Source organism: Telopea speciosissima, chromosome 6 (assembly GCF_018873765.1).
Source record: "Telopea speciosissima isolate NSW1024214 ecotype Mountain lineage chromosome 6, Tspe_v1, whole genome shotgun sequence".
In the NCBI taxonomy this organism is placed as follows: Eukaryota; Viridiplantae; Streptophyta; class Magnoliopsida; order Proteales; family Proteaceae; genus Telopea; species Telopea speciosissima.
In genome coordinates, this window is record NC_057921.1 from 52,079,340 (window position 1) to 52,097,200 (window position 17,861).

At 40.2% G+C, this 17,861-nt stretch overlaps 1 protein-coding gene across 2 annotated transcripts; it reads left to right on the top strand.

Annotated features, from left to right (window-relative positions):
- The first annotated feature begins 316 nt into the window (after positions 1 to 316).
- Positions 317 to 17,123, top strand: LOC122664699 (hexosyltransferase GAUT11-like). 2 transcript variants are annotated; one of them, XM_043860646.1, is made up of 3 exons: positions 317 to 686; positions 15,516 to 16,555; positions 16,930 to 17,123. In XM_043860646.1, the coding sequence occupies exons 1-3, from the start codon at positions 531 to 533 to the stop codon at positions 17,087 to 17,089; spliced, it is 1,356 nt and encodes a 451-aa protein (XP_043716581.1). In that variant the 5' UTR covers positions 317 to 530; the 3' UTR covers positions 17,090 to 17,123. The 2 variants fall into 2 exon arrangements, with proteins under 2 accessions (XP_043716581.1, XP_043716580.1); XM_043860645.1 differs by having other exon boundaries at positions 15,516 to 17,123.
- The last annotated feature ends 738 nt before the right edge of the window (positions 17,124 to 17,861 follow it).

Below are 17,861 nucleotides of genomic sequence, written 5' to 3' on the forward strand. Positions count from 1 at the left end.
CATTCCATATTTGGGCTTAAAAATATGGATGTGGGATATAAGGAATTTTATTCCAACTAGTAACCAGTCAGTGTTACTCCACGTGTCGTACAACAGAATGGTTGACAAAATTGCCGCGAGCTCTTAACCGGTGACGCTTCCGTTCTTTGATAGGCTAATAGGAGTTCAACGTTTCACACAAACTGCGTTCACTAACCTGTAAATTAATATTCCGATCTTCTCACACTCTATTGCTCCCTCAAGAACTCCCTTTTCTCCTCTTCTGGCAAGAAAATTATGATCTCGTCTTTCATGCTCTGGTTATTAAACGTTTCCTTCCATTCCCGATTCTCTAGCTTCATTACTGAGTTTCTGTAAAGATTAGTTGAGCTTTATTACAAAAAAAGGTGTGATGACAGCTTATATAGAACTTTAGAAGAGAAGCTCGGATGGTGAGGGGACCCAATTCAGTGGTTTATAAATTTAATTTGAGAGATGGGTCGTTCTGAATTCTTGATTTGCGTTTGAATCGTGGAAGGAACCTGCAAACGATGAGGCGACGGGCGACCGAGCATCGGCGCCCTGTCCGAAGAAAGTTTTCTTGCTGGATCTGGGGATTCTTTGGGTTGTTCTCCGTCGCGGCTTTGGTTCTTTTTGTTGTGCAACACAATCACCATGAATACCCCACCGTCAAAAAGCCGACACAGGTAAGCCTAGAAAGTGCCTTATTGTGAATTTGCATTGTCCAATTCATTTTCAGCTGTAGTGGGGTTTTGAAATTGGAGAGATTTTCAATTTCACTAATTTGAGCATTTATCGATGATGGGTTTCGTTCGTTGGAACGGGTTGGCTTAAGTGTCTTCAGGATAATCTGATTTGAGCTAATATTGGTTTCTCAAGAAGCTCTGATTTGTGATATCAGAAGTATGCCTACTGTCCTTTCTTAGTGTTTGATTTGATGCTGTCACATGTCGAGCTGGTAAAATTTTTAAGATTAATGTTGCAACATATTTTATATTCAGAATATTGAAATATTTTCTTATGCAGCCCGTGTGATCTTTTTATTCGATGAGCTCATTTGGACTGATATCGTAGATTTCAATTCTTATGATTGGTTTCCTCTTAGGATCCAGGATTTTTAATTTAATCGATTATCCCTCATTGGGCCATATATTTATACTTGTAGTAGACTCCTTAAACTTGACGCTTAAAGTTTGGTGATATGTGATGTCAATCTACACCTCGATAAGAGCCATGTGCCTTTTCGATCCTCCTATTCTTAACCTGATATCCTTTATGCAAAATGAAACAATCATTATGTTTTACGACCAACCTTTCTCTCTGTTTGTGTCGGTTAGATCAATCTCACTGTCCCCGGAGTCCAGGGAAAAATGGCTTCACTGGTGGTATTTAATCTGGGTCTGTATTTGGATGATGGAGCTTCTCTTTAAACTTTAGGTGGTTCTCTTAGATGCACTACACTTGAAATAGTTAGTGGTGTTAACTAAAAGGATGTGAATGTGTTCTGCTCATGGTTTCCAAATTGAAAGAAAATTGGTATTGGACTTCGCCTATCCCATTCTCGGTGGGGAACTTCATCTTCAGGTGGAGTGGCGATATGACTCCTCTAAGGGCTATCAGAGATAGTCGCCCTAGGAGGCCGTTGAAGGACACCACGGACTTGACAACCATGAAGTTCACCATGATAGTCACTTGTCGAGGGTGTACCCCGAAGGTGACGGGTAGTTCTATGGTATCTCTAATGGAGGCGGTGGCACCTGAAAATCCATGGAGGTAAGTGGGCTCTGGCTATATTTTTTCGCAGACACCAAGACCTTCTATTCTGTAGGCTGCAGTTAATACAATGCATGGAAGTGGTTTTAGTGTATTTACCAGCTTCCCTACCTTCTTCATCTGTAGGAGAGTATGAATAGCAAAGACGGACCCTAAATTGTTTTGGGCATTGTTAAATTTCAAGAACCATGTCAACGATATGTTAGTTTAGCAAATTGTAGAACAAGTAAAACCTGTTTTTTTTTTAATTAATCCAAATCTGCTTTAAATCGATGCAATTGAAGTGACTTAAGATCTGACCTGCTCCATTTTGTGCCCTTGTAGGAAGTTATATAGGTGATTTGTTTTGGCACCAAAGATATATGGGTAATGAGTATTTGCAAAAAGGTAGGGGTGGCAATTGGACCCCATTCAGAAAATGAGAATTCAAATTTAAATCACTTTAATATAGATAAAAATAGGATAATGAAGTAATTTAGCAAGTTCAGATGGAAAACAAGCATATTTAGATGGGTTTTGGTTGGATTATTTTGTGGGTTAAGCAGGTCAGGTTGAGAATTTCTGCAAGTACTAGAAGGTGCAGATGGGTGAGGAAAAGAAAAGGGAAAAAATATCTCCCAATCATATTTATTATTAGAATAAAGGAAACAGCCATGATTCAATGGGTAGAAAACAATCCTTATTCTGATTGAATTGGTCTGCTTTGGGACGGAAGGATTTGAACCTCCAAGTAGTGGGACCAAAACCTGATACCTTACCACTTGGCCACGCCCATTACGATTTTGTGTCGAATAGAAAAAATCGTAAGAAAATTCATTAATCAAGCAAGGAAACCAAGAAATCCCCTTTTTTTATTTTTGTATTCCTCGAGTCATGAAGGGGACTAAATAGGAACAAGAGGGATCCACTGAAGATGACCCTTACCCTTCCCTTTGTTCTGAAGAAAAGGAGGATCCGGACATGCACCAAAGATAAGAATGATAAGTAGAAAATAAAAACCAAAATAGGAAAAGGAAAATCTGAAGCTACACCAAAATTGTTGAAGACACTCCCTTTTTGTATAGATCAAGGTTCTAAATCTCGGTGCCGAGGCCTATTTCGACCAGCCAAGAACTGAGATTTCCCAGGTTTCGACTGAAACCAGGTATTTTCTGGGCAAAACTCGATATGTCGTGCTGTCAAAAGTGGTCAAAATTGGTTGAAACTCGGTATTTGGAAACTACCAAAATGTGCAAAATATGGTCAAAACCAGTTGAAACCTGACTTGTACCAAGTTTCGTCTCGGGCGAAACCGGTGTGGTTTCGACCGAGTTCTTGAACCATGATCTAGATAGATAGATTTTGTAGGGGGGGTGTTCTGAAGGCAATTAGTTGAAGGTACGAATGGAAGCTTATGAAGTTTTGGCTAGTTATGGATATGGTTAAAAGTTTTTAATGTGAGTAGAGAAAAAATTGAACAAAAATATTTAAAAAAAAATGGAGTAGAGAACAAGTGGAAAATAGGTTCATTGGAATCAGACCTAAACATTTGAGCATTAAGTGTAGAGTAGAGGGCCTTGAAGACAACACACCATTATTATATGGATGAAACACCAAACGAATAACATATTAGTAAGTATCTTCACTAACTGTGTACGAAAACTAGACTCTGAGAAGCCTTGATAGTTTATATGGACTCTATGTTCTAGACTTTTAATATAGGAATAAATTTATTTGGACTGATCAGTCAAGAGGGAATATCTTGACTGTACACCTAGTTGTACCATGTGAAAGTTTGGTCTGGCAAATCTAACCACTGGATATCTGAGAATTGGGTTGGATTGGACATATGTAAGATTTCATATTTAAATCATCTACTTTTCCATGTATTGGCATATTCCCCAGTGCTGTCTTAGCTGCGTGAACTTGAGGTTTATGCATTGCTTGTAGTCAGCTGCTAGGAATTTCTGGTTCATGGCTTTGCTCATCTCAGCCCAAATAGTGATTATCTCAATGTCTCGAGTATGATTTTGTTGTAGGTGTTTGATCCACCAATTCCGAGTATTGGCCTTTAGTTTAGCCTTTGCAAATAGAATCTTTCTGGTCTCAGTCAACCTATATCACCATCTTAAAAATATTTCCAAACTATGGACCCAATCAAGATATTTTTCCGGGTTTTTATCCCCGTAAAAATCGAGGACGTCCATCCTCGCTCCTCAGTCAGCTCCATAAATGAATGGGTGATGGTGATGTATAATGTGGCGGTGGTGTAAACTGAGGGGGTGATGATGGTGTACAATGTGGTGGCAACGGTGGTGGTGGTGCAACGTGAAACGGCCCCTGTGGTACAGAGTTGAAAGAATCCCTAGACTGAATGAGACTCTTTCCCTTATCTGAAGTTGTCGATTTGTCAATAGAAGCCTATAGTGACGCCATCGTGGACTGAAGGGAAGTGATTGTGGAGTTGATACCATCAACACTAGTGGCGAGTTTATCAACCCGGTCTATGAGATGGTTGATATCAGCTCGGGTTTCTTCTTGGGAATTGAGCTGTTGAATAGTTTCACTATTGGCCACCATAATTTAGGGTACGGAGGAGAAAATTTAGCTATGATTCCAAATTGATGCGATCTCGGGGTTCGGAAACCCTGTTTGGGTCTGCCATTGGCCCACCCAAGTCAAAATAAGTCAACTACAAGAGGCAGTAGCAAATTTGTAATTCAATTGAAGTTCAAAACCCAATTTTAAGCAGCAATGGAAAATCTGTGAATAATGTGAACAGTGGGAGTTTCTTTTGGAAGATGAAACAGAATTAGGACTAAGCTGGATGCAAATGTTAGGCAAAAGGTATTTCTGAAAGTTAACTTGAAGGAGGGGATAAAATAGATCCATCTTAGAAAGTAAGGCCCTGTTCTGTAATTATGATGCACAGTGTCATCTTCAACCCACAATTGAGAACAGAAAACCAACGGCAGGGAGGGCTGGGTTTGAATGGTAGTTCTCTCTCACACAAGATTGATTCAAGCTGAAATTTCAGGGGAGTATTCCTAATCCGCTGACCTGTTAAACCAACCCAACAAGCACCCAATTCTACCTCCCAAAACCTGGTAACAAATCTCCGAAATAAAGCCTGGTGGTAAGAACAAGTTCAGGTCTGGTTGTAGGCCTGGTTCTTAAGATAGGAGAAACTTTTGGAGTTGATTCTTTGGTGATTAACTCACCCTAGGGTAGCGATTCAAGCCCCAGAATGAGGGAGAACAGGAGAGGTGAGGGAGGTCGAACCCACTTTATGTGGCTGTAACTATCACTAGTTGCAGCAACAGGAAGAGAAAATAAAAGGAGAGGAATAATGGGAGAGGGAAGGAAAGAATAATGAACAAGAAGGAAGGGGAAGGGTATATCATACCTGAAAGAAAAGGGAAAGAGAGAATCAGCAGCCAACAGATTGCGCTCAGGCCACGCAGGCTTTTGCTCAAATAATACCCAATTTCATTCCATTCTATTCAACTGCCTCTCTATCGTATTACATTGTAGAATATTAAAAAGAGATCTATTCAATTAAAGAAACCTTCTAAGCTAGGAAATAACTCACATAAGGAAAACTACCAAATAACTCCTACATAATCTAATCACCATAAAAAAATAAAAGATTGCTCCTATGTAAACTACTAGACCTTTTTTTACCAAAAACCAGGTTGGGCCGGTTGCGTTTCGACTTGGGTCTCCAAAGTGGGTCGTTCCGGTCCAACCATACTAAAGCAAATGCATCAAACTCTTCCTTGTCAAAGGAGCTTCCCAGGTGTGTATTGAGTTGCAAGAATAAAGATAATTTCAAGGATTTGTGAAGTGATGAACAGTAATATGGTATGGAGCTGAATGTTGGGTAACTGAAAATAACACATAAACAAAGTAAGTGTAGCTGAAATGAGGATGAGTGGACAAATTCATGGTGATTTAAGCGCAGCTCCAATAGGAGATACGTTGAAGGAGAGTTGTTGTGGTAGTAGTATGGGAATTTGGCATTTGCAACAGATGTCGAGTGCAGTGGTCATTAGGATTGATATGATGCTGATTAGTGGAGTTAAAACGCCAAGGCTTAGAGAAATGACTTGAGACAAACTGGTGAAAAAAGATATGAATGTCTTTGGGTTAACGACAGACAACGCTTTTAACAGAGTTGAATGGCAAAACAGGAGCATGTAGCTGATTCCATTTAGTTAGGAAAAAGCTTAGTTGAATTGAGTTGAGTTGATGAATGATGACTGATGAGCAGACCTTTGAAAAAACTTCCACAAATCAACTTAACATTGGTAGAGATCTGAAAATTGTCAGGAGAGGTGGCTATTTTCCAATTGTCAATAGAAAACGACCTAAGAGAACAAAAAAAGCAAAAGAAAAATTAAAAGAAGGATGGGAAAGATGCTGACTGGTCTAATGGTGTGCCTTCATTATCATGCTAATATGGCAATGATTTTTGTATGGTATACTCTGGAACAACTTACTTCATTATGCCATGTTTCCTTTTCGTATTTTTAGGAGCCATATTGCTGTTATTGCTCTAACAGAATCAGAGCATAGATAACCAGTGTTCGAGTAACTTAAAAGAGAAAGAACAAGAAGAGAAGAGAAGAAGAGAGCAGTCCGATAGGAAGAAAAGTTAACCTAACTGGCTGATGTATTGTATAAATAATAATAATCAAAGTTTGTTTGATTACATGAAGGACCACTACTGGAATATGAAATAACATAACAAGACACCCCCAGTGTTTTACTTCTTAATACTTCCCCACAACCTGGGCATAAATATCAGCCATGCCCAGCTTGAAGCATTCTTGAAGAAAAGTATTCCAAAACAAAGCTTTAGTAAACATATCACCAATTTGATTAGTAGAACTAACAAAAGGAGTAGAAATCAGCTTCCGCATCACGGCATCTCAAACAAAATGACAATCAACCTCTATATGCTTGGTTCGCTCATGAAAAACAGGATTACTAGAAATATAAATAGCAGCTTGATTGTCACAGATCATATTAATAGATTGTTGATTAAAGCCAAGCTCCTTGACAAGGGATTTCAGCCACATCAACTCAGTTGCAGTATGCGACACATCAACTCAGCTTTTGCAACAGGAGACAATGTCTCAAAATAATACCATATGTTTGAGTGTAGCCTTTGTCAACTAAACAAGCTTTAAGGCACTCAATAATGCCATTAGAATTATACTTAATGGTGTAAACCCAACGACACTCCACAAGTTCCTTACATTGAGGCAAATCAACCAAGTCCCATGTTTGACCACTAAGATGAGCATCCATCTCCCCATCCATAGCCATTTTCCATAAAAATTGGAAAGATCCTCGTGATAAATTTTGAGAATAGAGTGCTCAGATATAGACAAAGCAAAAGCATGAAAGGACGTACGAAGGCAAAAAATAAAGACAAGCTGAGCAACGGGATAAGTAACAAAAGAGTTTTTAGTGCACAAACGGGTATCTTTTGGAGAGAAACAGGCAAGTCAATGTTGGATGGAGAAGATGATGGAGCTCCAGAAAAGGATTTTGACGGTGGAGAGAGTGATAAGGATGCAGCTTCACAAGGTGCTTTAGGACAACGCTTATACACTTGAAAAGGTTTGGAACTAGACTGAAATGGAGTATCTGCAAGGGAATTTAATACAGGAATGGGAGGAGATATTAGTAGAAGAAGGATCAAAATATTCATTTCCTAGGACATGATTCTTGGCAGAAAATTATGAAGTATTCTCAAAGAAAGTAACATCAATGCTAATAAATTTTTGTCAAGAAACAGAATAATAGCACCGATAACCTTTTGAGTACGAGAATATCAAAGAAAAACACACTTAATGACATGAGGAGACAACTTAACAAGTCCAAGCCGCAAATGATGAAAAGGCTAACAGTGCAACTTTACTTGTGCAGGGCTAAATTAGCAGTGGATGAGGATGTGGAAGATTGAGTCTCACGTTGTTGTACTCTATTTAACAGTTTGTGATAATCATTGTGAGACACTGTATTTGGTTGACTTGAACCAGATGCCAAAGCAGGATTAGTATATCATTAGACAACATGATTTCAGAATTCCCATCAACAATTGACGTATTGGCCCATTTTCTTTCTCATTTAGGCTTACCCTATTTTTCCCAGTCTTGTCAATTGTATGATTATTTTTACCACAATAGGTACACTGACAGAAACCCTGATTGGATTGCCGTCCTCCCAAGACCACTGGTACCACTTCTTCGACCTCCCCTTTTCCAGGAAAGCTAGAACCATGGCCTCGACCGCCACTTCCATCCACCAAGGCAGTACTTTCCTTGGAAGAATGGTGTGATTCAGATGTATTGAGGGAGGAAGACACAAAATACAGAAAAGTACCTCATTCATAGAAGGCACCTTTCTCCAGTTAGAATCTGACTTTTGATAGCCTGCAAGGCAGAACTTAAACTAGATAAAAACTTAGCCACTTGAGATTCTGCACGTTGAGTTTTTAAAAGTTCCATATTAGTGGTGATAGGTTGTTTCCTTTGAGTGCACTGTAGTAATCATCCACAGACTTGTCACTTTGCTTAAAATTAAATTATATACTTGTGACATTTTTATCTCGAGAAAAACTTTCTTTTACATCCCAAACTGTTGAAATAGGCTGCTTACCTGATTGGGGTAAGCGGTCCTAGTTTGATTAGGATTAGTCCTACTAGTCCTAGCTGATTAGGATTAGTCCTAGTCATGTTAGGAGTAGTACTAGTCAGATTAGATTCTCTTATTTTATTTTATTTTATTTTATTGTTTTTCCCTCAGCCGAGTCCTATTCTGGCATTCCTAGTTGTATTAGGAATTCCTAATAGGATTAGGACTGAGGTAACATTCCTAGTTGTATTTTGTTTAATTGTATTTCAATTCTGTATAAATAGAGGGCCTTGGGGATCGGTTAAGATCACTCAAGCATTATATTTCACTGCTGTTTACATGGTATCAGAGCCACTTCTGATCTGAAGAAGCAGCCCTCTCGAATTTCTGGTTCTTTCTTCTCCAACTCTCGAAGCTACTGGTTCTCTCCTTCTCTGACCGCCTCGGTTACTAGCTCTCTTCTTCTCCACCACTCTCGGACTCTATATCTCACTTAGGGCAGCAACTTTGAGGTGAATCCAATGAAGATATAGCTGCTGCCCTCAATGACACCTCACTGAAGATTGAAGACACTGGTGTGACCTAATTCTGCCGGCAGATTCCCTCCATCTTTAGAGATCAAGCTACTTCTTAGACTACAGTTTGACTTCTGGTTCTTTGGAGACTAGTTCTTGCCATTATTGGTCCACACCATTCCTTTATAGAAGACTACAGTCGTGGATTAAATTCAGATTCCAAACCTGCGATACTTCTGTATTTTTGTTTTTTACCCTAAATTTTGATAAATTTAGGGTTTCTTATTAGCTCATCCGAAGGAGCTAATTTTTGGAGGACTTCTTCCCCACTACTAGAGGAGCACTCGATCAGTTTTTTAGCCTATTTTGACGGCCGAAATTGCTGCAACTTCAAAACCCATATTTCAGATTTGATTCAATTTTTTAAGACCTTTTTTTCAAATTTGTGGATCGATTTTTTCCTGAACTATGGGTGATTTAGACACAACTACTACTATTTCTGGAGGGGATGGTTAGACTAGGAATGACTTCCTTCCCTATGCTGCTACCATCAAGCTTGATGGTACGAATTATTTAATCTGGGCCAGATCACTATCCTTGACTGTGGCTGGTAGGAGATTCACTGGCCATCTTACTGGCACCACCAAATAACCAGCTGAAGAAGGTGTTGCCCGTACTAAATGGGCTGCGAACGATGCTATGGTGATGTCATTTATTTTAAATTCTATGACCACTGATCTATCCAGTCAAGGAGGAGATATGGACTACTGTCAAGGGAACTTATGGTCGATCAGGAAGTGGTGCTCAGGTTTATGAAATCAGGAAGACACTCCAAACCACTACTCAGAAGGAGATGTCTGTTACTAAATACTATGCTGCCCTCAAGTGTTTATGGCAGCAATTGGATCATTATGCTAGGTTTCAACCTACTACTACTACTACTACTGATATTACTGCCTATTATTCTTATGTTGATCAGTTTCGGGTCTATGATTTCCTAGCTGGACTCATTGATGATTATGACCCTATTCGGATGTAAGTCCTTGGTCGGGTTCCTTTCCCCACTTTAGAGGAGACCTTTTCTTATGTTCACAGTGAAGAGACACAAAGGGTTGCCATGATGCTTACTCCCAAAGTTGAGAGATCAGCCTTACAGACTGCTGGTTCCACTTCTTCTGACAATATTGCTGCTACTACCACCAAAGAGCCTGTGAAGTGTGAGCATTGTCACAAACCATATCACACTAAGGCTCAATGTTGGAAATTACATGGGAAGCCAGCTGATTTTGAGGCCAAACATGGTCGTGCTAAGTCTGAAAACAAAGCCAATCACACTGAAAGTGTAGCTCCAACTCCCACTGCTGACATCGGTTTCTCCCAGGAAGAACTCCAGGCTCTACATCGTATGTTGAACACATCCGCTGCCTCTACTACATCTGCTGCCAATTCAGGTTCTTTCTTTGCCCGTACAGGTATTTCCTTTGCTGGTCATTGTGCATCAGTAGTTTCCACTCCATGGATCATAGACTCCGGTGCTACTGATCACATGATAGGTTCTTCCAGCCTTTTTAATATATATTCTCCTGCTTCTGGTAAGGATAAAGTCAAAATTGCTGATGGGTCCCTCTCCTCCATATCAGGGAAAGGTTCCATTGGTTGTTCTCCTTCTCTTACCTTGTCATCTGTGTTGCATATTCCCAAATTTACAACTAACCTTCTTTCCATTAGCAGTATCACTAAATCCCTGAATTGTAAAGTGGCTTTTTTCTCACTCACTGTATTTTTCAGGAACTGGACTCGAGGAAGACGATTGGATCGGGTAAAGTGCATGGCAGATTGTACCTGCTTGATGGCGATCCTACACCTACACAGGCTTTACCATCAGCATCTTTCTCTTCTGAATTTCATAAATGGCACTCTAGGCTAGGCCATCCCCCATTAGGTACTTTATCCAATTTATTTCCAGCATTAGTTAAAGATTGTAATAAGGAAGACTTTTTTTGTGAGCCTTGTGTCTTGGCTAAACAGACACGTTCCACTTATCCTATTTCTAATAATAGATCTTCTTCCTTATTTCATGTTGTTCATACTGATGTGTGGGGTCCTAGTAGGAAAGCTTCCTTGTCTAGACATCGGTGGTATGTCACTTTTATTGACTGCTATTCTAGGTTCACTTGGGTATATCTTATGCACACAAAAAATGAAGTTTTTCCATATTTTCAGCACTTTCATCAGTTGGTTAAAACCCAGTTTAATGCCACTCTTCAAACTTTGAGGAGTGACAATGGGAAAGAGTATATGGAAGGACAGTTCCAAAAATACCTTGCTGCCCATGGAATTCTCCATCAGACCAGCTGTGTCGACACTCCAGCCCAAAATGGTGTGGCTGAGAGGAAAAACCGCCACCTCTTGGAGGTAGCTAGAGCTCTTATGTTTGCTCGCACTGTCCCTTCTCTTTATTGGGGGGATGCTGTCCTTACTGCAGCCTATTTAATTAATAGGCTGCCCAGTCGTGTTCTTCTTTCCAAAGCCCCTATTGAGCTATTACATGGCTCTTCTTCCTTTATAGTTCCACCTAAGGTGTTTGGCTACGTTTGTTATGCCAGGGATACAAGGTCCCCTAGTAAACTTGACCCATGTAGTCTCCGTTGTATTTTCTTGGGTTACTCTGCTACTCAGAAGGGGTACAAATGTTATTACCCTTCATCCCGCAGGACTTTTGTCAGCATGGATGTTGTTTTTCATGAAAGCGTCCCATATTATATGTCCCCACCTCTTTAGGGGGAGAGTGTTAGTGAAGATGTGCTGACTCTTGACTCTCCACCTCCACTTCAGGCTGTTTACCATGAGTCTGAACCTGTTCGGCCTGCCCCTAATACGTCCCCTGAGTCAGGGGGAGACTATTTCTATTCAGGGGGAGCAATCTACCCCTGTCTAGACTCCTATCCAGAGGACTATTAGTGAATTTCAGAGGAGGAGTGATGCTAGTAACATGAAGACCTATGCAAGGAAAAATAAGCAGGTTCAATCTACTATTGCTCTAGTACCCATCCAATTGCCGAAACTAGACCCAGAACCTGCCTCTCCACCTGGTAATGTTCCTTCTCCTGAGTTACCTATAGCTCTTCGCAAAGGGATCAGGACTTGCACTCAGCATCCCATATCTCATGTTGTTTCTTATGACTCCCTTTCCCCATCCTTTCGTGCTTTTGTTTCCTTTCTTTCTTCTGTTCGTATTCCTAACAATTGGCAGGAAGCTCTATCAGATGGAAAGTGAAACGCAGCTATGATGGAAGAAATGGAAGCCTTAGAGAAAAATAACACATGGGAGCTTGTGATTCTTCCACCTGGGAAGAAAACCATTGGATGTAAATGAGTGTTTGTGGTGAAACAGAAGGTGGATGGTACTGTGGATAGGTATAAGGCACGACTCGTGGCCAAGGGGTTCACTCAGACATACAGCATTGATTACCAGGAAACGTTTGCACCTGTTGCAAAGTTAAATACTGTTTGTGTGTTATTATCTTGTTTAGTCAACCTTGGCTGGGATTTGCAGCAACTAGATGTAAAAAATGCCTTCCTAAATGGAACACTGGATGAGGAGGTATATATGGACATTCCACCAGGGTTCTCTTGTGACAGAAACCAAGGAAAAGTGTGTAGGCTGAAGCGTGCACTTTATGGGTTGAAGTAGTCACCTCGAGCATGGTTTGGCCGGTTCCACAAGGCCATGATTTCTGTGGGCTATAAGCAGAGTAATGCTGATCACACACTCTTTATAAAGAGGGCTGGTGAAAAACTCACTGTTCTTATAGTCTACGTTGATGATATAGTGGTTACCGGCAATGATGGTGATGAGATCAGACAGTTGAAGACCTTCCTTGGACAAGAATTTGAGATTAAAGATCTAGGAAAGCTACGATACTTTCTTAAGATTGAAGTGGCCAGATCTTCTAAAGGCATTTTTCTCTCCCAGAGGAAGTATGTCCTAGACTTATTGGTTGAAACTGGGTTGTTAGGCTGCCATCCTTCAGATACTCCTATGGACCCTACTGTTCGACTGGAAAAAGAGGGTGAGTCTGTTGACAAAAGCTAGTACCAAAGACTCGTAGGGAAGCTGATTTATCTCTCACACACTCGTCCTGACATTGCTGTCGCCGTGAGTACTGTGAGCCAGTTTATGCATGATCCCTACTCTTCCCATATGGAGGCTGTTCTTCGGATCTTGCACTATTTGAAGTCAGCTCCTGGAAAAGGAATTCTTCTGTCTATGAATGGTTATCTACGGATAGAAGCATACACTGATGCTGATTGGGCTGGTTCTGCAAATCGCAAGTCTATTTCTGGGTATTGCTCTTTTGTAGGTGGAAATCTCTCTTGTCCCATGGCGTAGCAAGAAGCAAAATGTAGTTGCTTGTTCTAGTGCCGAAGCTGAGTTTCGAGCTATGGCACAAGGTATTTGTGAGTTACTTTGGCTTAAAGGTTTGCTACAAGATCTTGGTGTTTCTATTCGTCTTCCTATGATGTTGTACTACGACAACAAGACTGTAATCAGCATAGCACACAATCCTGTACAGCATGATCATACCAAGCATGTTGAGGTGGATAGGCATTTCATCAAAGAGAAGTTAAAAGATGGGCTGATTTGTATTCCCTTTGTGACATCTACGGATCAACTTGCTGATATCTTCACCAAGGGATTGTCTGGAAAATTGTTTCATTCCAATCTAGTCAAGTTGGGCATGATCGACATCTTTGCTCCAACTTGAGGGGGAGTGTTGAAATAGGTTGCTTACCCGATTGGGGTAAGCAGTCCTAGTTTGATTAGGATTAGTCCTACTAGTCCTAACTGAGTAGGATTAGTCCTAGTCATGTTAGGAGTAGTACTAGTCAGATTAGATTCTCTTTTATTTTATTTTATTGTTTTTCCTTCAGCCGAGGCCTATTCTGCCATTCCTAGTTGTATTAGGAATTCCTAATAGGATTAGGACTGAGGTAACATTCCTATTTGTGTTTTGTTTAATTGTATTTCAATTCTCTATAAATAGAGGGCCTAGGGGATCGGTTAAGATCACTCAAGCATTATATTTCACTGCTGTTTACACAAACTGTTCGCTACCATTTCACCTAAAAGCTCGAACCGTTAGGAAAGGACAGCGTAAATGTATACATCAACACTCCCCCGCACGTGCAGGCCAAGATCTTATGGTCCTTGCACGTGGAACTCACGCGGCATTTCCTTCGCACGGTATTGAGGAGAAGAAATGTTGGGAAAACTCTTCCAATGCACTTCCCAAGAGTCGAACACTTGACCTCCCTACTCTGATACCATGTTCGCTACCGTTTCACCTAAAAGCTCGAACTGTTAGGGAAAGGCAGAGTAAATGTATACATCAACACAAACTCCTTTTACTATAGTATGAAACATAACATTCACAGCAATAGAGGATTCCACACTGTTCCAATAACCAAACTAGTAATGTATCATTTTCACGCTTCCAATCATCAGTCTTTGGAATCTTTCGGTGGAGATGTTGAAGTTAAATACTTCAGTTTCCCTTTGTGCATTAATGTAAATTTTCACAGTTTGTGTCCATAGTAAGTAATTAGAGGCACCACTCAGTTTTATACCTGTGATTTGAACATTAATAGCATCCACCCAGGGTTTAGAAGCACCCATTGTAGAAATATGGAATCCACAACAGAATAAAAGCAGATCAATATAAGAATCAGCAACCAAACCAACTCAGATCAGAACTATTTGTGGCATATGCAGAATCCGAAAAATATCAGGTTAGATCACGGGCAGCAAAGATGATTATACATATATTTATCGATTGTCCTGGAAATATACTCAACTTCCTTTTTTAGGGTCTAGATTCTAGCAATAAAGCTTTATGCCCCCTTTCAAGAAGTACCTTATGTAGACAGAACGTCTCAGTGCCACACTAAGATAACAGTTTGTTTTTAAAAGGAAATGTGGAGCTGTTAATTTTGTTTCTCTGCTGAGTAACATTTGTTTTCTATTTTTTTTTGTTGGCATTGTTTGAAGGAGTTGTGAGAATAACAAAAATTGAAGTGATACATGCTATACTCTTCCTATTATCTGTTTTGTTCTGAAAGTTCTATGGTTTTGTATGTTCTTTTCTTATTGGAGCTCTTTTTTTTTTGGGGGGAGGGGGAGGGGGAGGGGGAGGGGGGAGGAAGAGGTTACTTATACTGTACCTTTTGTCTTGACATATCAAGCCTACAATTGACATTGAATTCTTTCTCTCTTGCACTGTAATACATGCCTGTCTATGTGACAAATGTATGCCCTGAAAAATTTTATATACCAAGAAGGATGTGTTACCAAGGCATGTGAACCATGTTTAAGATCCTGAACATTTTCAAGTATTTTACTTTGTAAATAATTTATTGTTCATGTGGAATAAATTGATTGAAATATGAATTCATCCTAGTATCTTCCCTCCCCAGACCCCGCAGTGGCGGGAGCCTCGTGCACTGGCCACTGGGTACGCCTATTTTCTTATCTAGTTTCTAAAAGCAATCTATTTTGTACTATCATTAACACTTGGCTTTGTCCCTTCCCTTTCTCAGGAGAAGAATGAAGAGTTCGAACTTGATCGACATGAGAGCTTAAATTTTACTGAAGAAATATTAAGTGTTAAGTCATTTGCAAGGCAATTAGGTGAACAAATGATACTAGCCAAGGCTTATGTCATTATTGCGAAAGAACACAATAACCTTCACCTTGCTTGGCAGCTCAGCTCGAAAATCAGGCATTGCCAGCTCCTTCTCTCACAAGCTGCCATGAGAGGGAAACCCATCACATTGGAAGAAGCAGAACCAATAGTTAGAGCCCTATCTTCACTAATCTACAAGGCACAAGATGCGCATTATGACATTGCTACCACAATCATGACAATGAAGTCCCACATCCAAGCCCTTGAAGATCGTGCAAATGCTGCTACAGTGCAGAGCACAGTTTTTGGGCAATTCGCTGCAGAGTCTCTACCGAAGAGCATCCACTGTCTGCATGTCAAACTTACAACTGATTGGCTTGAAAATTCTGCACTACGGGACCTTGCAGAAGAGAAGATTAACTCCCCTCGGCTCGTGGATAACAACCTTTACCACTTCTGCATATTCTCTGATAATGTTCTGGCTACCTCCGTGGTGGTTAACTCCACTGTCTCCAATGCCGACCATCCTAAGCAGCTTGTTTTCCACATTGTCACAGATAAGATGAGCTATGGAGCAATGCAGGCATGGTTCCTTGGTAACGACTTCAAAGGCTGTACCATTGAAGTACAAAACATTGAAGAGCTCTCTTGGTTGAATGCCTCTTACTCTCCAGTTCTGAGGCAGCTCCAGGATGCAGAGGCAAGGGCTTACTACTTCAATGATCCTCAAGATTCAAAAGGTGAAGTGAAGTTCTGGAATCCTAAGTATATATCTTTGTTGAATCACCTCCGTTTTTACATCCCAGAAATATATCCTTCACTGGAGAAGGTGGTTTTTCTGGATGACGATGTTGTTGTCCAGAAGGATCTGACCCCACTTTTCTCATTGGATTTACATGGGAATGTGAATGGAGCAGTGGAGACTTGCCTTGAGGCATTTCATCGTTTTTACAAATACCTCAATTTCTCCAATCCAATCATCAGCTCAAAGTTTGACCCGCAGGCCTGTGGATGGGCATTTGGTATGAATGTTTTTGATCTGATTTCGTGGAAGAAAGCAAATGTGACTGTCACATATCACTACTGGCAAGAACAGAATGCTGACCGGTCTCTCTGGAAGCTGGGAACCCTTCCCCCAGGCCTTTTGACATTTTATGGACTGACTGAGCCACTTGATCGGAGATGGCATGTGTTAGGATTGGGTTATGACTTGAACATTGACAATCGTCTAATTGAGAGTGCAGCTGTTATTCACTTCAATGGGAACATGAAGCCATGGCTAAAGTCGGCTAGTGGCAGGTACAAGTCTCTATGGAAACGGTATGTAAATCATACACAACCATTTCTCCAAGATTGTGTCACAAGTTAAAAGTTGAGTTGGCTTCTCTTCTGGATCAATTTGACCTAATCTTCTGTACAATCAACCTTTACTATGCTCATACTCCCAATCAATTGTCAGATTCTTGTAGAGTCAAAATGAAAGTCTAGCTTTATTAGAAGCATTTTCTTTTCTTTTTGTTTCTAAAGAGAAACAAAAAATGAAAAAATTTATATACATCAGGAGGAATGAAGGCATTACGTTTGGGGGTTGTGGAGGATTCATTTTTTTATGATGGGTTTCAATTCTACAAGGTTTTGGGACAATTTATTGTGTAGCAAATTTTGTAATAATCACCCTGCTTGAATAGATAACAGTATATGTGAATCAGAAATTTTTTTAATTAGCAAGATTATCTGGTGAGGATTGTAACAAAAACAAAATTTTATAAGGCCCTTCTTTTGTAGCACTTTCTAAAAATAGCCTGCAGCTTGGCGTAAGCTTAGCTAGTTCTCATTGATGCTCGTGATTCTGGTTGGAACGAGGAATCCATGCACCCTGACTCTGTACATTAATTTCTTCAACTCTACTGCGGCAGGGACATTAGCAGACAAATGGTACAATCCAACTTCCTGGTTTAACTTCCAACCTAACATTATTACTTGGATTGCTGAGAATCTAGTTTTGTTATAGATTTATAGGTTGCTGACTGCACAGTTAATTTGTGTTAGCGGCCATCCACTTCATCGCTTGAGTACTAGCTGCATTATTTAAAGCTAAATATTAACAGAATATGCTCAGAATTAGAGAATAGGAAGCAGAAAAGAAATGGTCTTTAGGATGTGATTTTCTTTCATATAAAACCGAAACCATTTAGAAAAAACTGGTAATCACTCCTTTGGACTTCTCACCTCAGTCCTAGTCTGATTACTGGGTAAATAT

What these genes read in the sequence shown, in the direction of transcription:
- LOC122664699 (XM_043860645.1), top strand. Translation starts at nt 531, where the DNA reads ATGAGGCGACGGGCGACCGAGCATCGGCGCCCTGTCCGAAGAAAGTTT. An exon ending in CCGTCAAAAAGCCGACACAG is followed by an intron (nt 687 to 15,515) that starts GTAAGCCTAGAA and finishes TCCCTTTCTCAG; the next exon opens with GAGAAGAATGAAGAGTTCGA.